This window comes from Lepisma saccharinum, chromosome 2, assembly GCF_977018435.1.
Source record: "Lepisma saccharinum chromosome 2, izLepSacc3.1, whole genome shotgun sequence".
Taxonomy (NCBI): domain Eukaryota; kingdom Metazoa; phylum Arthropoda; class Insecta; order Zygentoma; family Lepismatidae; genus Lepisma; species Lepisma saccharinum.
The window spans coordinates 195,738,559-195,761,735 of record NC_139230.1 but is presented as its reverse complement, the minus strand read 5'-3'; the positions used below and the strand labels follow the sequence as shown (position 1 = coordinate 195,761,735).

Below are 23,177 nucleotides of genomic sequence, written 5' to 3'. Positions count from 1 at the left end.
TTATCTAGACCAGTGGTTTCCAACTTCAAAAGGTCCGAGGGCCAAAATTATATCCAGCAGTTGATTGGCGGGCCGCATTTTTTTTTGGGGGGGGGGGGTGGGAGGTGGGGCGGGGGATTAAAAATTGTAAGTACTGAACTGAGAATGTAGTACTTACTTTCGCATGAACTAAATTTCTAAAATGAGGCATTAAAAACAATGGAATCACAAATCAAAATTGTATAATTACAATTTATTTCACAAAAACCCAATACTTATGAATGAATTGAAAGAAATGAAAAACACACCATACAAATAAGAATCCTTCATAGTAAGTGTTCAATGTGAAAATTGAGGCCGAACTCCTTCTTTTATTAAAGTTGGAATGTCCACTTCAATTTCTGTATTTGAAAGTCTCAGAAGGTGAAGCAGTGAAGAATCTACCAATCGACTTCTGTAGCGGTTCTTGATGAACTTCATTGAAGAAAAAACACTTTCACACGTGTATGTGCTGCCGAACATCCATGTCATTCTTTGTCCAAAACTACGAAGGTTTGGAAAGCGTTCGTTTGAAAGGTATTTGAAAAACTCTGGCCCCTTTTCTTGGCTAGTTTGAAGGAACACATCGCCTTGCAAATCACACAATTCAAGTTGGAGAGAAGCTTCTTGTTCTTCGATGTTAACGCCAAGAGGATTGCTAAATAGCTGGATGCTGCTTTAAGTTCTTCAAAATATTTAATCTGGAGTCAAACTCATCCATTATTTATTTAATATTTGCACTGAATTAAAAAATGTCCAGTGTTTCTTCATCATCTGCTAGCCGCAGACAGCTTGGAAAATGGACCAGATTATACCTCTCCAAAGTAACGTTGAAAATCTTCAGTTTATTACGAAACCCATCTATGTTTCCCATTAAATCTGACACCAGTTGGTTTCTTCCCTGCAGTTTCAAGTTCAGTTCGTTCAGATGACCTGTGATATCTGTTATAAACGCCAGTTGTTCAGTAAAAATAGAACGTATTTTAATAAAAATACATAAAATTAATGTATTTTGCAAACTGGCTTCGCGGGCCGCAAAAAAAGGCATCGCGGGCCGCCAGTTGGAAACCCCTGATCTAGACATTATTAATAGGTTTGTGTAGGGATGTGACGAAGCTGAAAATTCACCGATGCCGATGTACTCAACGATAATTTTTGGAACCGATACCGATATTTAACCGATTCCAATACATAAGGTTATTAAACACAAATGGGACGTTATTTTCAGCATGACAAAAATAAATTTGCTATGTATATTTCTATTGAATATCATATGTATATACATATATATTCTCAAGAGATGCGAATGTACATTTGCATCTACAAAAGGTGGTTATGTGAACCTTTAAGAACAACATGGATTCTCAAGAGATTTAACATTAGTACAAAAGCAGCTCTTTGAAATGCAAAATGAATTCCTGTTCTTAATGTTGGAAATTTACTGCTGCCAGATTCAACTTCAGAAACACGAATTTTGGAAACACTTCATGAAGTAACCTACTTTTTCTCTTATTGCAAAACTGTTCAGCAACACTGAACACTCAATCACTGAATACTGATGCAGCAGGTATGCCCAAGTATTTTCTCAGCACTTGCTTCAGGTTTGAATATTCACTTCTGAATTTCCAATACAACAGCAGATCCTGGATCAGCAATGTACGGTTTTATTTCAGATTTTGAGTTAGGTTGATCCTCTGAATGAGAGTTTGCAATAATTTTATTACAAAAACTCTACAATAATGATGAATCATAACCTAATTTTCAATATATCTTACAAAACTAAAATATAAAACTTATTAGAAGGTAAAACTCTAGTATAATCTGTACTGGTTTAAATATCGGATATTTGCAGATTCCGATACCGATGCCGATATGTCAATTTCGGCCGATTTTCATACATCTGTAATCGGCTTCGGCACATCCCTAGGATTGTGATTATGTAATTCTATTAAACTCTTGATTATATCTAGATAACAGCGAAAGCAAACCACACGAAAAATCAAGTCAATGTTCTAGAAGGAAATCCAAGCTGATGTATATTTCAGATTTAGGAATATATCAGTGGTTTTTCAAAAGGTGAGGAAAATTTGAAAAAAATCTGCCCTCGCGACAGCAAAAGGTCCAACTGAGCCTTATCCAGCTGTACCTTCATTAGCTTCAACGATAAACAATTTTTGAAACAGTGTTTTCCTACATCCAGTAAGTGAGCATTTTTGTATTCATAGAAGTTAACAAAAAGGCACATAAATATGGAGAACTAGTACTCACTTTTATCCACGAAGCTTTTTTTTAATTTTTCGATTAATTTCTACTAACCTCCAACGAGGATGGTGGCAGTGGCCACCGAAATTAATCGAAAAAGAAAAAACAGCTTCGCGGATAAAAGTGAGTACTAGTTTCTCCATATTTCTATATTACCACATCTCTCTTTTGCCAAATATGAAAAAGGCATAATTGAACAATTTTTTAACAACAGATTTTACTGCCTGCCCTTTGCCACTTAAATGATCACACCTACTACACTGACAACCTAGAATAAATGAAATTTAATCACACTTTCCTGACAACTGGGACTGGCCACTAGTGAACTATCATAACAATCTTAGTAATTTTACCAAGTTACTGGCCAGAGAAATTAAGAGCCTGAATATTTTGCAATAAACAGATATTCAACTCTTCTGGGCTTAAAAGAACGCTACATTTAAGACCAAATTCTTGATGATACCCATAGAAAGATGTAATATGTTTCCCTTGCACTGTCCTACATTGCTTTCACCCCAAGTCACCTCTTGCTATATTATCAGAAGCATTCTAAGTAAAATACAGCAGAACAAAAATTCTCACAAAAGCATTGCAGTTCAAGACAATGGAAAGAGATGGTAGTGCATTTGCCAGATAAATAAAAACTATACAACATAAAAAAACCTGTGAAAAAATTCAAAAAACTCCTACAAATCACATCTATGCTTGCTCTCTCCCAAAATTCCCACTGGAAAATATGAATCTACAAGGCTGACACACTACACATACATTTCAGAAATGCACAAAAAGAAACATGCTCTTTAGGGCTGTAAGGGGCTTTTGAAGGAAAAAGGTTTCAAGAAAACTTGCAAATGGATAAAGAAAACAGGTTTTATGACCCAGGATGGGAACAGAAGGAAGGCTTCTGTTGTACCAACAAACTTTGATATGATTTGGTTTAGTAACACCAAAGGTGAATTGATGTAATCAGAATTTCCATCTCTCCGACACACAAACTACTACCGAAAATCCAGACCCAGAAAAAACATCTAAAGATTATATTAAATATACATGCTAAGCAAGTTTGAAATCTACAAGGATAGTGAATTACTGTTAGAAATTATCTGAATAGCCATGCACTTAATATAACAATGCACGGTTTTCACTAATATAATATAAAAGAGAAAAAATATTATGAACTTCAGAATATTGGAATGGAAATCCTCACTAGAACTAATCTGTAACCACATATACGAATTACTTGATACGAGAAAGAAAGAATTTGCAGCAAAAATTTAGAAATGGTTTTCTTTTGAAAAATCTACTTACTCAATATCATCTTTGTAGTTTCCCCAATTATGAGCACCACCTCCCTCTCGTTTGTCAACAGGTTTCACTCCACTGCAATAAACAATGCTGTAAAGTTTCTTTCTGCAAAGTTTACTAATAAAAGTAGTGTAGGTACCTTCATAACTGTGGAACACAAAAATTGTGTAATGTTGTTTTACTATCACAGGGTGCAGGAAGGAAGCCACGCTGCTGAGGAAGTTCTTGCAACTTCACTTGCGTACATGACTGCATGCAACCCTCTCACTCCATTGCGCATGACTAATTACAAAATTTACATGCAGTATGTTTCCATGTATTTCAATAAAAGTCAAATCACGTTTTGGGGGAAATGAAAATGTAATAATTTTCACTGATTCAAATCAACCCCCTACCTACTCAGAATATTAAATGAAGTATCCCAGTTCATTATAAACTTGTGAACAAACTTCTCTTCTTAAAAACAGTTGTAATGATTATGAACTTTCAGTAAAACTAGTTTTCCTTTCCATTCAGAATGGGGAATGAAGATGTGGTAGTATAATAAATACAAGCAAATTACTTATAATTTGCATACTCTGTGGTTGCTATACTTCAAGGATTTAAAATAAAGCAGTTTAGGGAATGAAAATGCCTATAAAAAGAAATTTTCCAAAATGTATGCTATTCTAGGGAATGAAACTATTAGAAAAATTCAAAGACTGGTATGAGGAAAATGGAATTTAATTCTATCTTACGTTATATCATTTTTCTAGCCCTTGGATTAATTGCAATTATGAAAATGAACAGTGAAGTGATGAAACAGATGAGACAAACTGTCATAGTCCACAATTTGAACCTACATACCTACCTTTTTAACACATTACATATCCACCCTGCCAGAGGTCATCAAGAATTTTATTCCAAGATGTATAATTTTCCAAAAATATAAAAAGTATAGCAGTACAAATGAATTTCAATAAATTTTGGAGTGAGAAATTTTAATAGACCAAGTTTTTAACATTTATCTTCATGCATCAAATTTCTACATGAAAATTAAAAGAAATGCAAGTGTTGATGCAAAGGCGACTACAAATTTGCAAAATATATTTCAGAGCAATAACACAAAATTAAAATGCATCAAACTGAATACCTCTTACAAAAATTAAATCTCTTTTCAAACTGCCTGACCTACATGTGTGCATAAAACATGGCAGTTCCGAGGCTACATCAAATGTGCCTCAACAAAAGGTGCAATTAAGTAAGTAAAAGTAATGGTATCCCTGCGAGTGATGAAGGCATGTGGGGTGATGTGGAGGTATAGAGCTCCACATATTCTTGATCTCAGCCATAGTTGGGAAGAGACCAAGGTCTAGACCACTTTAAACCATAGGTCTAGTCCCAAATAGTCTATCTCTGCATAAAGTGGGCTTAAAACATTTTTTTAAAAAAAATCAATAGCATTCAAATAGGAAACTAGCACAAAAATTTTGTGCTTGTGGTTGGAATGAGCTCTTAATGTACATAATCAGGTGATTCACTAGTACTAGTACGAGGGCTATATTTTTTCAACCTCCGATGGCACTGCCAGGTGGCCCGTGACATGCTAGGAAGCGGGGCATGATGCAGCATTATTGGCATCCCCCCCTGCCGCTACCAAGGCCAACGCTTTGGTTGAAGCTGAGCGATGAGTGCGTAGAGATGTCTGCTACAATCAACTCTCCCGCCAAGTTTGAGGTGCATAGTGTGATACGATTTCTACAGGCAGAGGGGCACAATCAATGTGGCTGCATATATGCGCAGACAACGCAGAACAGAGAGGCATGATGTCTTTAGGTATTGCTTTGCTTCATGACAATGCCCAGCTGCATGTTGCTGTGCTAACCCAAGACTTTCTTCAACGATTCCACTGGGAAGTGTTTGATCACCCTTCTTGCAACCTAGACCGAGTGGATGGTGATGAAGATGTGGTTGGAATGATGGCGCACCACACCAATGAGGAACTTCGAGACACCGTGCAGACCTGGCTCAACAGACAGGTGGAACCTTTTTTTGCAGATGGTATTGGAAAGCTGTGTATCGGTACGTCAAATGTCTGAATCTTCTTGGTGATTACGTTGGAAAAAGTGGAATATACGTGTACGTAACTTTTGTCAATAAACCCATTTTGCTATTCACTGTGATTTTGATGTCAGCCCTATCGGAGGTTGAAAAAAAAAATAGCCCTCGTACATATCAGTGCATTATTTTCAAAGTTGATTTCTTCATATTTAGTCTATCCATATAGTATCAACAGGGCCCCATATTTGTGGTGAATAAAAGATCAGGATTTTGGAACAAAAACTGGGCACATTTTAGAACCTAAAACACCATGCAAAATGACTACAGATACGCATATTTTGTTTTTAATGGAAACATAAAATGTGAATGGATGCTGTAATGTTGGTTTTTCATACTTTTGACGTTCTCCTACCAGGCAGTCATGAAATAATAAAAAATGAACTGCAAAAATGTGAAATAACTATAACATGAATTTTGAGTTTATTTACCAACAAGACTTTCTGAAATCTGAATTATCCTGAGTGTTATGCAAAATCATGGAAAACTGAATAATTTTGCTGTAAAAATTTGAGAAGCAAAATTGGACTAAACAAGAATAAACTTGACACACTGATAACTACATAAATGTGCGATTATAAAGAAAATGTTTGTAATTAGTATAGTTTTCAAATCCAATTGGGGATTTTATTCACCATTTTAACATTGAAAGCCATTTTTAGGGCCACATACTAATGATGAATAAAAGAGCAAAATTTCAGTACAAAAACTGTGTACACTTTGGGACCTAAAGCAGGATAATTCAGGCTTCTGAAAGTGTTGTGTTGGTAAATAACTGTATTTCATGTTTCAAACGTTTATTTCACATTTTGAAGTTCATTTCCCATCATTTTGTAAATGACACATGTCAAAACCATGAAAATTGAACCTTAAAGCATGCTTCTGAAATATATATATATATATATATATATATATATATATATACATATGCACACACACACACACACACACGCGTGTACCTAAATATAAATATCATACTCTTATTACTGTTCTCGTAAATTACATCACAAACATTACGATATATATATCTCAACCACCAATAATCATGCAAGAACAACTTGAAAATTGTTTCTTGTCACCAAATTCTTCCTGTATGAAATTTGAACACAGTACGTCAAAAACAATTCATTACTTTTTAATTTCATACCTCTTGTCTGAGCCAGATTGACGATCAAATTCCCTCTTGCCACGGATGTCATAGCCACCTCTGCCTCTTCCTCGGCCACGGCCAGCTCCACGTCCAGTTCCTCTGCCTCTAGCACGCTGTGCATCACCAGATTCAAACCTTGTGGGTTCCCTTTAAGGTAGAAGGAATAAACTTAGATCTAAAAATAACTTACTAATATTTACAGGGGCGAGACAAGTAATTTGCTTATATACTAAACATATTAACTTTATTTAAAAAAAAATTATCTATGTACAGTCATGGACACTCTCAGGTTGTAGTGATTCTATTGAAAATAAATAAGAGTCATTACAACCCAAAAGTGTCAGACTGTACAAGCATATTAACTGCCATGCGAGTTGTATTTATAACTCATGCTAGTTTTACACCCGGAGCCTCGGGAAGCATATTTAACTCTCACATCTCTTTACCTTGAGAGCCTCGTGGCACACCGGCAACTCGTGCTACTATGCTATAACATACATGTTGCGTGAAGAGTGGCCCTGTGGACAAAATTTTGCAGATGGTTCATGAAAATCTTATTTAATGATGCTGTTATTGTTACAATTAATACAAACAATTAAAAAAGCATGGATGAATAGTAGTACCTTAACTTCTTTTATATTTATTTTTGCCTTTAAATGTCACTTGAATCTGACAAGTATACAAAAAAAAACAAAAAACATTTCCACTCAAACTGCTTTAAAGTTTCTCCAATTGTGCATTTGGCCTTGAAGTATTGCTGGCCTGCTCCTTGAATGACATCGATACAGTGGTATATGGCAGCCATGTTACAAATACCAAAAAACAATAACAATGCTCAGAAAAAGCAATAACAATGCTTGAAAAAGAACAATAAATATTTTGCGACCCAAATATATATCACATGGTGTGCAGCATAATTGATTCAAGCACCACGTGAGTTACACGTGACTCCTACACACAAAATAATTTTAAAAAATTCATCCAATCAAGAAACATTTTGCTTTCAGTGTTTCCAATATATTCTCATAATAAAACATGACCCCAGTGATTTGTTTTTCTATTGTGACACTCAAAGCGTTAAAGCAAACAAGTAAAAACAGAAAGACACATACCTCTACTACACAAACAAAAATTAGTGCATACCGATAATAAAAATTATTTTGAAATGTCTTCTAATATTATTAAACTTTAAATACTGTATCTTGAAAACAGGGTTGGTTGTTTGAACCATCTTTTCCCCAAAATACAAAAGATTTACTTTTGCATTTTCTCATTTTAATCAATAGTAAAGTGGATAAAAATTAAAGTTAATCACTAGAAGATTAAAAGCAATACTGGCAGAATCATTCATAACCTAATTTCCTAAATTATCAGTTTCAACATTATGCCATTTATTTATGGGTATGAGCTTCAGCTTTATGAGATGTGCAGCAAAATTTTCATTGTAAACTTTGTACTTCCATCAACTTTATCTTGACATTGCTAAAAATACGTTCCTACTTTGATAGTGACACCATCTGCAGACCTGAACAAAGTGAAAAAAAAGGTTGATATTTTTCAAGCTTAATTCCAAGGGTAGCAACTTCATAGCCAGATACAAGCTGGAGGAATGCCATATTTCAGGTTTGTGCCAATCTGGTCTGAACAAGCCTCTAGCCTAAAGATATCTATCTAGTGGTTACACGGAGATAGCAAATTCACTCTAATAATTTTGTTTCATTTTTCCATGTGGTTTTTGTTCACAATCAATTTCACCACTTGGACATGCCTGACTAAGCCACCAGACAGGTGGCAAAATCCATCAGAAAGAAAAAAAATGAAACTTGAACTTAGTAGAGTGAATCCACTAGCCTTCCTTCAATAGATAGTGGAGGCAACCCACAGGAATGGTGGGGGGAGGTAAAGTGGTTATATATTATGCAGGTACCATCACCTCCACTATGTGGTTTTCACATCTCATATCCAGGGAGTCTCATCTAACATTGCAACCTGAAATATTTCGTGAACAACAAATATTGAAAAACTGCTTTCACAGATATATAGGTATGAGAGGGGCTCATGAAATTAGTGGACACAATACGTTCAACTACGTAAGGAAGTACGATTTTCAACACAAACTTAAGTTTTCTTTAATGGAAACCCCATTTTATCTTCAGCTCATTTGAAAGTATGGAAAAAAAAATCATTAAGAATGGCGTTTGTTACACTGTAATACATCAAGTAGTTCACAAGTAATTGTAGCCTGAAGTTGAGCGTGAAGGTGCATCCTTCACTATGCCTGTCGGCAGAGCCGAGGGCAAATGCAGTCCCGCATACAGCCTGCAGGCATGTGCTGCATTTTACCTACACTCGCCACAGATAAGTATCATCCCGGGACTTTTCAGAGTCTGAAAACACTATTTTCTCAGCAATAGTTCTGATGTACGTACACTATCACAAACATATTGTTAATTAGTGCACTTTATTACGCCCTTGCTTTATTTGATAAATCAATTTGAAGAAAAAAATGTATAAGCTGCAAAGTTTCCAAGTTGAAAACTTCAAGATTTGTCATGACTAAACGAGAAGAGTTGATTGTTCCAACGTACTAAAAATTACGACGTAAATAAATAAACGCAAATTAGAAAGATGTTAATGGACTAACATTTATGTATGTAACTGATGGCGGAATGTTTCAAATTTATCTTTTTAATTAACAGTTATTTGTTAACTCAGAAAGATGTATCAGAACCTTTTAGATAATTTGTCTAAGCTTACTTATGTACAAAATACACGTAACCTGCAGTTGTTGGAACGTAACAACTTTCCTAAGCACAATGCATAGTATGCAGAAGAGTAACATATTTGTTACGATACACGAATGGTGTCAAAAAGGGGGTATGTATGTTACGATACACGGATCAACTTGTGAGAATGTTTATTTCAAGCTTCAACTTCAGGTTACAATTACTTCAGAACTACTTAACGTATTTCAATGTAACAACGCCATTCTCAATAATTTTTTTCCGGACTTTCAAATGAGCTGAAAATAAAATGGGGTTTCCATTACAAAGAACTAAGTTTGTGTTGAAAATCAAAATTCCTTACGTAGTTGAACATATTGTGCCCACTAATTTTATGAGCCCCTCTCATACCTATATATCTGCAAAAGCAAGTTTTTCAATATTTGTTGTTGTTCACGAAATATTTCAGGTCGCAATGTTAGATGAGACACCCTGTATATAAAAAGTTAACACACAAATAAAATAGAAACACATCTACAAATGGAGGTGGCACCAGAGGGTGTAAAGGGATGCATGTGCACCCCTTAATTTTCTTCCGCACCAGTTTTCAAAACCTATTATTACCGAAAACACTAAACTCTTGCAATGTCATATTATTTTATCACTTATTAATACCATGCCATCATATTGAGCATACACTGTTTTGTATTGAAGTGAGATCCCAGGTCATTGTATACAATAGGAAAGCCATTGATCCTTATCTGAAAGAGTAGCCACATTTACTTCATCCACTGGGGGGCATCTCTACAATGGTCAGCAGTTGTTGTCTTTCAAAAATCATTATTGTTGTTAAGAATTATTCAGTCTTTTGTAAGACATGTGTGTCATTAGCCTGCCTAAACAAGCTTTGTTTGTGTGTTTCCGATTGTGTAGTGGTAACGTCGTCATCTTATAATCAAGGTGTCTCGAGTTCGAAGACTGGTGGAGACAAATCGTGGTTCAGATCCCACTTAAAACAGTAGGTCCAGACACAACTCGCCTATCTTTGAAGTGGACTTAAAACTCAAACAAGCTTTGTTCATTTCAAAATGCAAAACACGTGGTTGTTGTGGGCAAAGCAAGCAAAAATGAAGCATCACTAGAAGTGTTCAGTTTCATTTGCATATTTTCATAGAACCCTACTAAAAGTTGATTGGTATTTGATGTAATGGTTAAAGCATGCATGCATATTTCATGTTTTCATCATCGCATCCCCAAAATTTCATTCCGCACCCCTAGATGATTAACCTTGCGCGCCGCTGACTATAAATACCACCTTCTTTGGAGGCCAAATGGTGACAGCTTCAAAGCAACATTAGCCATCAATCTTACCTATTAACTAGTATGCTACCTCAGTACACAAGAATGTTGATTGGTCTAGTCACAATTTCACCTCAATGGCCCTGGGTTCAATTCCTCTTGAGGACATGTACTTTTCCTCACCTTTTTTATGTATTCATCCTTTATTTTCAATATCGCAATTAACCTAAAAAGGCAGAGAACTAAGGTTACATAACCAAAATATACATACAAAAATACTAAGCATGGCCCAGTACCAATAAAAACACAACTGCAATGAATATTAACAGAGATTACATAAAATTGCAAACGTTCGACAAGAGACCAGAATGGCTCATTTAATGCCTTTAAGTGACTGGTCATCCCTTTCAGGAGGGCTGGTCACCACAGTAACCAATAACTCATGATGATATTAACACATCCATTTCTTGAAAACCAGATGATATTTCAGTTTTTTTTTAAGTTGTTCATTCATATCCAGTGCCTTTCACTGTCAAGTCTTCCGTGAAGCGGCAGCTAACACGCTGGATGCTGGGACGGCGTCAGTGCTTCAGCATCCAGATAGCTGGTGTCCAGTTTGCTTGTGTTTGTGAATTTTTAAGGTGTTAACAAGTGTTTTAGATCGTTTTGTTTTAGTTTATGTATTACTGGTGCTTTTCTGCTGTCTAATAATGCCACGTACAATTAAAAACAATGTATTTTTATGTAAGACACTTACGTCATTACAAATTCAGAAGGCATTTGACAGCAGAATTTCCAGATGTTCCTGTTCCACACAGAGACAATGTTCAAGAACATGTGAGCAAATTTAGGGAAACAGGGTCTGTTCTTGATAAGAAACTAAGGGGAAATGTGTTTTTACTGGGGAGAAACTAGAGGGGGTTAGAACCCACTTTTCAAAAATCCCAGCAGCACCTTGAACAAGAAACAGACATTTGCATGACGTCTGCATGGCGAGCTACCAAGCTTTTAAACCTGAAGCCATACATTAGAAGAATTGAAAGGAAACATCAGCAGAGTAACTGAAGCAATTTCAGAAGAGGAACCGATACGTGTTAGTGAAAATTTCCTTAAAAAAATGCAGTAAATGTGTGGAAGCAAGAGGACATCATTTCCAACACCTCTTGTAACAAGGTACGTGCTCCTTTTAATTTTAACTGTCAGTGTAATTGTACAAGCTCATTTCATTACATAGCTATCTGTTCCATTTACGCGAATGTAGCATACAGTTTGCTAGCAGATGCGCTCTGGCTGCCCGGTGTAATAGCCACCACTCTGCGGAAGACTGCCGTGAAAGGTACTGTATATGTATCAAGATATGTTGAATTTCAACTTAAAGCAAATATTGGAAGTTTTTTAAAAAAAATTTCTTTCTCAAAAATCATGCATGACAATTATGCGTATTTAAAATTCATAAAATGAGGAATATTGGTCATAGAGAGTTTAAGTTTGTTTTATTTTGGACAAAGTGTCTAGAGCTTTCGCAGGAGCTACCTAAAATGATGACATTCCATATCAATACACATGCAATTAGAGGTAGGAAAAAAAGGTAAATTATTCAATAAATATCTTCTAAACACACCGTGCAGCTAACTGTATTAGGTAAGTAGTTTTAATTCTGTGAATTTATTTGTGCAGCAATACACTTTTGAAAAGCATGTGTCCATCCCAACCCAAGAGGTTAATCAGGATTGTCACACTAAGACTATGATAAAATTCGAGTATAATTCCCGTCAAGGTGAAGTTTCCAAAAATTGAAGGGTACAAGCAGATGTATTCTCTATTTCAACCTTATGGATTACAGCCTCTCACCACCCACATTTGTCACACAAAAAATATATTAACAATATAAAGGGGTCTGCGAGATTCCAATGTATCCTAAAATTCAGATTCAATTCAATTAAACTGCATGTATATTTAAAATATTTACGGCGCGTAGTTTACATTTGCTATTTCACATACTCAGATTCGAAATACATCTACAAACACAAGTCACAAAAGTTAATGATACACTAATGTACGAAAAATGTCACTTGTACAATAATTTCAAACTCAAATTTACATAATCAACTTTTATATCTTGCAATAATCTTCCATCTGTCAGATAGCTTGTTCTGCAAAGGACACTAAAAAAGTTAACGGATTGAGAGAATTCAGTTTCAATTTCCACACAGATTTATTTTCCTTCCTGGATAAATATAAAATCTAAACTGTGAAAAACTGGCCTCCGGGCATTTATAAATATGTATAAGTTCAATAAGATTTGGATTAATAAAAGTTGCAATTTTTCACATCTAAGGAGAAACATTCATGCAGAAAATTCAAGCATAATTCCCAGAATTCAAGGAATTCCAGGTGAGTATCCATCCTGATAATAAATATTTACATTATAAAACCATGTTTCTAAATCTTACCTTCACATTCATTGAAAAAATACAGAATTCCAAAGTCTACTTAAAGAAAAATTGATATGATAAATTATTAGTAATTTTCCCACTAAACTGAAATGTATTGACCAATAATAAAGGACAACCTTGTACAACTGGTCGCCCATCATGTGGTGACGGCAGTGGATCGAGTTCAGCAAGTCTTCCAGTGCAATCCCAGGAACTCTGTAGAAAAGCAAGCTGAGACATCAAAATGATGCACTCTGCAGTACGGGGTGAGCTTTATAAGTGAATGCAACTGAAGACTTACAAGATGCAACTTGTGCATGTACTCACTGAACCAACGCACTTCACTTGGTCTTCAGTGTGAACATGCAGGAATAACCACTCAGCCATGAGGTCACATGAAAATAAATGTGTAAACTTGTAACATTGTTAAAAAAACTTAAGAGAGATTATCTTTAGTTTGTGGTAGAAAGCATGCTCATAACACCTCATGGGGTTGAGAATAATTGTTTTGAAAAGGATACATTCTTTTTCGGACACCTTGTATTATAAATAGGAGTTCATTACAAATACATATTTTTCTTCCTCATTTCCAACATGACATTTTCAAACAGGGGTTAAATGACAAACTCTCAATTAAGGTTTTATAATTATAATTTCCCTCATACACAAATGACAACTATTTCCAGATTTCTATCTGGGTAAAAAAAAAATATCCTTTTACATCATTTCCAGGCTTGAAAATTTTGAATTAAGTTCCGATCCTCTTATGCCCATGCAAGAATGGACAAAGATATTCTAAAATGCTAAATGGAAATTTCATGCATCATACCAGAACACTTTCAAAATACATACCTAAATTCAGCAGGTGGTGGTGGTCGATCTTCCCTGTTGCGACGGTTGTTCCTCTCCTCCCTTGTTTCCCCGCCAACAAACTTGACATTACGGTCAGATGGTGTCCTAGTAAGTTTAGTCTTATTTCCTCCTTCTGCTAAGGAAAAATAAGATTAATAAATAATGATTTAACGTAATTATGCAATGTGTCATTTCACTAAAAATAACAAAGAATTGAATACCATAAAAATTACTTATGTAATGTATTCAATGTTATTTATTAACACATATAAATTTAAGAAAGTGAATCTTTGTGCAATTAAAATTGTGCCCAAAAATCTTGTGGTCGAACTGCATTCCCTTTCTTTGGCAGATGAAATCAGGTTGTCAAAGGTCAACAAAAATTACAGTATCAAATATTGATAATGTACTTCACTCTGTAACATTGCTATTCAGTCACGTAACAAGAATCGCATTTCAAAAAGCTCATGCAAGTAACAGACTGTTTTGTGTGTGCACTTGCAGGAAGTTTCACCAATGTTGTGAATCAAAGTTGCTAAAACAATGATAATACTCAATCCAACAGAATGCCCGGTCAATGACTCATGCTACATTATTTTCATTCCCATACCATGGAACAAAGGTTTCGCCCACTCTCAGCGATGCTATTAAGTACAAGGATGTGAGTCATGATTCAAGCATTTCTTTATTCTCAACAATATTATCAGCAATACTTCTACAGCTGCTCATTAAGTAATTGGGAAATTACAGGGGCACTTGGGAATACAAAAATAGTTAAGAAAATAAGCTAATGCAAAGCCATGCTTGGTTTTTCTTAACCATGCCCTGAAGCAGCATGAGGGGTATGGTGGTAAGGCTCCACACATCCTGGATCCCAGGTGCAGTTGAGGTGATGTGATCAGCACCACACTCATCCAACCTTTAATTTTTCACAAGTACGCTCTATTGATAGGCAGGGTGAGCCCCAAGCCATTTATGCAGATGCATTAGTGGACAACTTCTTACCAGGGATCACCTCAAAAGGAATTGAACCTGGGTGTCCCAAGTGGCAGTCAGGTGTCTTACACAATGGACCACAAAGGATGTCATTACAAATCAGAACTGCACAGAGCATTAAGTTCTATCTCACTTGTAGGGAGTTTCAGGGCCGTTGACCTACTGTACCCCTTCAAGAATTGTTATTTCTTTTAATCAATAGATTTAGATGTTTTACATAATATTAAGTTCATTCCAGTACGTGGAAAACACAAAACAGATATTTGATCCCAAAAGTATATTCCACGCAAGTAAAAAGCTACCATCTTTCAGTACTTTTGCTGCTTTTTAGTATTAAAAAACATGTTGTATGCACACTCAAATAGCTAAACACGTACAAAAGATCACACCATCAAACTTAGCACTCCTAACTTGACAAAAATGTCTATAAATTGCTCTCAGCACCCCACCCAATGACCTAAAATTATAAACGCCAATAAAACAATAACACCTCTAATGATAATTTTACTTCTATTTTGGTTTCATAAGCTTTCAGTCCTTCACGTTTGATTTATTTTGTAATACATTTATGAACTGGTAGGCAATGTCCCTCTGCTGCTGTTGCATGAAGCCTTTGGGCTGTTTTGCTTCATGCTAAAGTAACAGACATACCATACTTAACTAGACAATAACACATTTTCAATCAATGGAAAACGTGCAACAACAATCACTAACCATGGACAATATTCACTTTCTCAAAGGGGTATAGAGGGTCAAGGGTACTGGAGTGTCCATTTCAGAAGCAAAAGTAATTCTTTAGTATGTAGTTACTTAAATTTACTTTACCACTTGTAGGTTAGTTGTAACTATGAGGATTAACTATAGATTAAACACACTGACGTGCCAAGAACTCAAATCCAGAGCCTTCAATAAAAAATATGGGTTAAGCTGCTAACACAAATAAGAACAAATATTGAAATAAGTACACTAAAATTCCTGAATTAGAGTAAGTTCAAAAGTACCGAATAAAATTTAAGGAAAAAGTCATTAAAAGTTCAGTCACTAAATTCCGGAATTTATTATGTATATTTCACACCAGGTTAGATAAAAATCATTTTCTTTAAAAAAAAAATGCTTAAAATTGTTTGTATGTCTTTTGGCACCATACATATAGATATATGTTTTTTTATTATAGAAAGGCTTTTTCTAGTAAACTATCCCGTAAAATATTTAAATAGTTTGATTAAAGCAAATATAAAATTATTTGTAAATGTACATTTCTGTTTCAGATACTGTGGAAATGTTTGTTGAGTGTGTTAATAAAACTACAAACATGTCAGTAACTTTTCTTCCAGTGAAAATAAGACGTTCTGGATGTACTCTATAATTCTAACTTAAAATATATTTTATAGTCTATGTCTGAAACTTGGCAATTTTTTAAATAATAATGACACTATTTATGATTTAACATAAGTATTTTGTAAATTTTTCTACACTAATGTTTGCAATTTTTGCCTATAAAAATTATTGAATTTTAAATAAATATAAATTTAAGTATGCTCACAGTTTAGATATTACATTTCCTTTTGTATGAGCTTCACCCCCCTCAGTACATATATTTTCTATCCTTTCTTAAAGCCTAATAAACACCATTAAATGATTACAAGATTAATGTACTTTCACCAAAAGTGATTGTGATATCTAAGATATTCTTATGTACATTATTCTATAAATTATTTAAAGTGATTTAAATAACCCTGATTCAAATCAAACCATCTTGTTTCAGACTCACACACACACACACACACACACACACACACACATTCATTTTTAATTTAAAGGGGATTAAAAATCAAGTTAGCTCCTACATATTTACATTCAACTTCAAATCTTTGCGAGTAACACACACAATTATATATCTAGTCCTGTTCATTTGATCAGCTTCATGTCACTTTTTTATACAATAGTCAACATGACAATGTAACACTGCATTACATACATCCTCAATTGTAATTTCTGCTTATATGGTTTTGCTTGAAACATGTCAACTTGATCCCCATATCCTGGGAAAACTCACCCGTATGCCAAAGGTTACACTTGACCATTTTTTTTCAACAGCTGAATACAGCTCTCATTGGAAAAATCTCCAGGTATCTCTGGTAATCTAATCTCGGGCAGAGTTTCATGACTTCCAACTTCCTTCTGTTAGCGGAAATCACAAGAAGTTTTATTACTACTGACAAAGAAAGGCTGTACCAGAAGAATGGCATGGGTAGGCATATGGCCTTTGTTCTATGTACATGCAAAGGGGTTAATAGTCAAAATAATCATTTTAACTAAAACAGTGTTCATTGTCAACTGCAGTTGTAGTTTCAGCAAGAAAGAAGGAAAAGGGGCAAAGAATACCCAAGCCCATAGATTTTGGGAGTTGGTTTGTTTTCACATGTATTAGAAAATCACCCTAATTAGACAAAATGGTCAATGAATTAATTGAATGAAGTAAACTATTTCACAGTTATGCACTTAAATTCTGTGTATTTTTATATTCATTAAAAAAGTTGCTCAATTCTGCACCCAATTAAATTGTTTTTAAGAAGGATCAGATTAGCAAATTGACTGAAAGTCATATGTACATATTTTGTAACTTTCCTGGTGACAATTTGAACAAGTGTTCTTGAGTTACCAGCCAGGTTAAATCTCGTTCTTGGTACCAGGCAAGTTATTCGATTTAACCTGGGTGGTAATTTAAAATTTGGAATGTATATATTTGTTTATGCCAGAAGATTACACATTGATTTATACCATACCTAGTTAATATTACTGGATTCATATGATGTAATAAATAACATCTTAACTATGACAGTCAATAAATTATCAACTTCAATCTCTAGTTGGCAGCCAATTTCAAATGAAACCAGCACATGACAGCACGTAAATCATTACTTGAAAACTACAGACTATAATTCAGTTTTGTCTTTCTTTTCTTTTAATTTATTCCCAATAGGCAACAATACAGGTCCAGCATGAGACCTATTACCCCAAAATTATAATTTTCCTTTCCCATTTTTTTTTTTTTAATTGGGGGATGGGGATTGCATGACTTCAAAGCATGGTACATTGCCATGCTTCCCTGAAAGTATGATCCAACCAGTATTCATGGGACCGACACTAGAATCAATTTTCCAGAATTACTTTCTGAAATATGGGACCGACACTAGAATCAATTTTCCAGAATTACTTTCTGAAATATTACAATGTTGCTTTTGTTACACACTTATAAGTTATTGCCTACTCTCAATATGACTTTGCATGGTTGTATACCACTACCACATGCACTTTTCATGCATTCATTCTATTGTGGTGGTAATAGGGGAGCTTTTAATATGAATTATTGTGTAACATTTCAATTTTTATTCTTTTTTTTAAACTTTCATAACTGGGAGGCAAAATGTATAAATTTTACCTCTGCTAAGAGCCCTACAATTATGGGGAAATTGTATTTCCCATTGCCGTGAGTTTGAAAAGTGCATGCCTGAAAAGTTCTCATCCTCTAGAGGACAAGATCCGATACTACATATAATGCAGTAGTACATTAAACGAGCCCAAAATATGTCAAAAACCAACTGCATATTACATTGCACAGAATCCAGTACTTGTTTTGGCATAAAATATTAGGAGTGGGACACATTAATTGGTTTCGTGGTGCCAGTCAATATAGACGTTTTTTGATGTATTGACAAGAGCCTTAAAAATTATTCTCTCTGATGCCCATAAATAGACAGAGTACAAAATTCTGTCAATTTGTCACTTTCTTGAGGGAGTAAAATTGACACATTGGGTCTTGTAAAGTAAATGTCCAAAAATAGTTTTGTTTTCTAAGGTTGGAAAAGATTAATTACAAAAACATTTTACATTTGGTTCTCATCTGCTAACCTCTAGGTTATTCATGTATTCAGGGAATTATACTTTTAAACCCTTATCTGTCGGACCTCTCATGCATTTATATTTTCACTTACGCCAGAGCCATTTCAAGCACACGCTTTTCAAACTTGCCGCAAAGTACAACAAGAAAAGTAACATGAGAACTACTGACGTAGGCAGATGAAACTGGTTCTTTCTTTTCCTACAGACAGGGCTTTTAGCAGAGGTAAAGTTTATACATTGTGCCTCCCAATAATTAGTATTAAAGGAAGAAGAAAGTTGAGTTAATGAATAAATTTTAGTATGTAGCACCAACCACGCAAAGTTTCATTGAAATCAGACATGATTCTTGAGTAAAAAATAACATTATATGTACAAAGCAGCACTGTTGCCAGCTTTGTGACAATGTCCACAATTTAGCTTCTAGCATCATCCCTATGGATGCTCGATGGAAGCACGACAAAAGAGAATATGTAATGTATTTTTTTTTAAAAAAAAAAGTAAGCCATTGCCCCCACTTACCCCCCTGGTCCCTTCATTGTCGGATGTTCCTTAAATTTTGCTTTTTACTCATTCTTACATTTAAAATTAAGATGTTAAATTGTTCAAAAAGATGCAGTAGTTCAGCAGTTATAGCCTTTTACCTTCAACTTAACCCATATTAACAAAAGGGAAACAAAGGGCTTTTCTGAATGGTGCTTGTTAATAATAGCATGTATTGTTTTGTAATTCAAGTATATAATACCTTTAGGCATAAACTAACGACCAAAACAGAAAGAACTTTATAATTTTCAAAAAATTGCATGTTAAATGCTGCCGTGTGCTAACACATAGTTGGGGCAAAATTCGACAATTGGGTTTTTGAACCCCCCCCCTCCCCCTGAATCCTTAATTGTCAGACATTACTTAGAAAGTTGCTATTTACTCACACTTGCTTGTAGAATTTAATTTTTTTGTTAAGATGCAGTAGTTCTGAACATACAGCCACTTTTACAAATTATCCCATAACAATATGATGGAACAAAGATATTTTTTCAAACTTCACATGTTAAAAGTAGTAACAGTAGATATATTGTTTTGTAATTTGAGTACATCATACCTTCATATGTATACTAAAGATCGAAAAAGACAGAACTGAAACATATTGTATAGTTTTCCAAATGGCACGTTAATTGCTGCCACACAATGATGGGCGGTTAAAGGGTATACATGTGGCAGTCAAAATTTCAGCCATCAGGCGGCTAAAGGTTAAAAGTGCTGTAGACTATGAAAAGTGGAAAAAAAAAGTCCACAAGAAAACTTCTATATAATATTGAAATTGATTACCCTATAATGTTTTACTCATCCAGCACTACCTGGTACGCACAGTAAAAAAGTTGTTCATTCTATACGTAGACTAGATGCAAAAAATGTTGAGATTACATCCTCTTTAATAAAAAAAATAAGAAATTCCATTTTAATGAGATCATGCTATTATTTAATTAGCTGCAAAGATGAGACTAACAGTAGTGAAAGCAATAATTTTCACACATCAAGAGCAACATTCACAATGGGGAACTCTTCTTCATCCATACCAACTTAGCTACATGGCAACTCACGAAAAGGTGTTACAGATGCAAATTGTAAATTGCTGATCACAAAAAATAAGAAGTTCTTGAATCAAGTTCTACGGAAATATCACTGAAATGAAAACTTACAATATACTGTTGATTGAAAAAAATATGGGGAATAATGGTATGAAAAACACCACACAAAATACTAAATTCTTATATTCCCACATATGCGACCATTTTTAAACCAGATTTTCCCACTATTTAATTTCCTTAGGACTCGCGCAGAATGGCAAACAAAAAAATTAATAAAATATAACCATAACTCAAGTTTCCGTTGACTCCCAACAGGCATTTTAAACAAACAACATTAAATACCCATAGCTAGTCATGATAACTTCATGGTAGTAATGAGTTTTCCTGGCCTCTTTATAACTAACACTCAATTGTGGCAATTGAACTGTACACCAGCACCAGATGCACTAATAGTTCACAAGTCTAGGCAAGAAGGTAAATTTGAACACAATAGTAGCATCAAATCTGAAATGACCAAATCGCAAATATTTAGAGATGTGAAAAAAATGTTGAACGTACCATCACATATCATACATCCAACAAAAATCGGACATTCCAGCAAATACTATATGTCCATTGAACATATCTACAAATAATAAAGATGTTATATAATTAATTAAATGTGGAAGGAAAGAGAATTCTAGATTTATGATTCACAATTGTAAACAGAAGATATCCATTAATCAATCACTGTTAGTGTTAGCTTGTACACAAGACCCAAAAGCAGTAATAAATCTTACCCTTCTACTTACCTGAATGCAGCCTACTTTCTGGATGGAACTAAGAATAGTGAGCTAATGCATGCTAATGTTACCATACAGATATAATTTGGCACCAGATGAACAACATGCAATAGTATCAAAACATCCTGAATAGGCCTACTATGCATCCATAAAAAATAAACTTATTTCAGTTTTAATCTACGGGATGGTGCATAGCACATTGCAAATATCAAGAAAATACTTTAAATAATTGCAAGCTAGTCAATCCCCACTTTTTTTTAAACACAATACTAAAATTACAGCAAGAGTGAAAATGTATTGATTACTCCCTTGAGGTTCTAAAAAATTCTATTTAAAGTTACACGCGGCTGATACAAACTGCAACATTTGCTTAAAAAAATGTAGTATTCAAGAAAATCTGGATGTGCACAGGCAATAATGATGAAATTCATTATCTGGTGAGGATATACATAGCAAAGTTTCTAGTAATAAGAGAAGATCACAAAAGGTGCAAGCAGCACAAAGGAGTGACAGTGCAAAAGTTTCCCTCAACATCACTGCCAGCCGCCCCCCCTGCCCCCCATGTAACCAACCATTCACAAGCCTCAGGAAATATTACCATGAGCTACTGGTTGTGTTCAGCAAGTTTCACGATCCCTGCACTATGCAATGGAAGCTATATACTTTAAAACAAGAGTAAAATGACAACTGCAATAAGTTCGCACATGCTTATGGAAGAAATTTGCCACATTTACATGCTACATTAGGGTGTACATGATTGAAATTTTATGGAGGTGAAAAATGCAAAGCACTCAATGAATTCAGCATGAAACCAAATAATCAGGAATAATGTAACGATTAAAAATATGGAAAAGAAACTGACATTTCTTCTTGTGAAATTTCTCAACAAAAAAAAAAAAAAATTTCCTAACAAAAAATAGCTTGAGCTTAGTTGCTGCCAGTGACAATCGCTTAAAAACACACGTATTTTACTATGGTGGAACCCCAATTTAACCTTCCCAGATTGTACACTTTCCTGCTACATACCTTTCCGGCCACAACGACGCAAATTTTACCATCATGAAAGTATTTAGTGAATATGCAATAGGTACAATGCAATGATAATATACCCAAATTAGAGAAAAGCATGATTTTCCAGGCAAGCTGCTTGAAAAGTTACATTTGGCAGTCTGGAGAAAATTCTTGAAATTATTAAAACAACCCCTAAATTCCTACACTTATATATTTGGCAGGCATGCCATAATGGTAAAAATCGAGAAGCAATGACTGGTCATTTTGCAGGATAAAGAACAAGTTTAAATTTGAAACGGCAATTTTATAATGATTGTGCATGACATCCTATAGTGTCTCTCAACCTTAAAATTCAGTACGTAAGTAAATGGAGTACTTCCCTCTCTCTCTAATACATGACTTTTGCCAATAGCTCCGTCCTTCTCTACCACCGCTGCATCACCAGATGTTACAAAATTTACAAAATGTAGAAGTCATAAATTTCAAACAGTGAAATCATTATCCTGTAGAGTTTTTTATGCTCTATTTAATAACGGCATTATATAACCTGTCATAAATTCATGTGATCTGAAATTTCCATAATTAAGCAATTTTGCAAAACACTTGCAAGAGTAAATTAATTTGCTTATGAGGATATATATATATATATATATATATATATATATATATATATATATATATATATATAGACACACACACACACACATTATATATTTTGTATAAATCATCAGACCGTAACACGAAAAAGTTCGTTAGCGAGA

At 34.6% G+C, this 23,177-nt stretch overlaps 1 protein-coding gene across 4 annotated transcripts in view; it reads right to left on the bottom strand.

The window, feature by feature from the left end:
* Positions 1-23,177, bottom strand: part of LOC145984248 (intracellular hyaluronan-binding protein 4.S-like) — a 50,534-nt gene that overhangs the window by 21,736 nt on the left and 5,621 nt on the right. For 2 of the 4 annotated variants that reach the window (XM_083117841.1, XM_083117844.1), the window contains exons 2-4: positions 14,142-14,277; positions 6,830-6,979; positions 3,589-3,660 (exon numbers count right to left, since the gene is read on the bottom strand). In XM_083117841.1, coding sequence (XP_082973967.1) covers positions 3,589-3,660; positions 6,830-6,979; positions 14,142-14,277 — 358 coding nt within the window. The remainder of the gene's footprint in view (positions 1-3,588; positions 3,661-6,829; positions 6,980-14,141; positions 14,278-23,177) is intronic. The other 2 variants (XM_083117842.1, XM_083117843.1) reach the window with 2 other exon arrangements.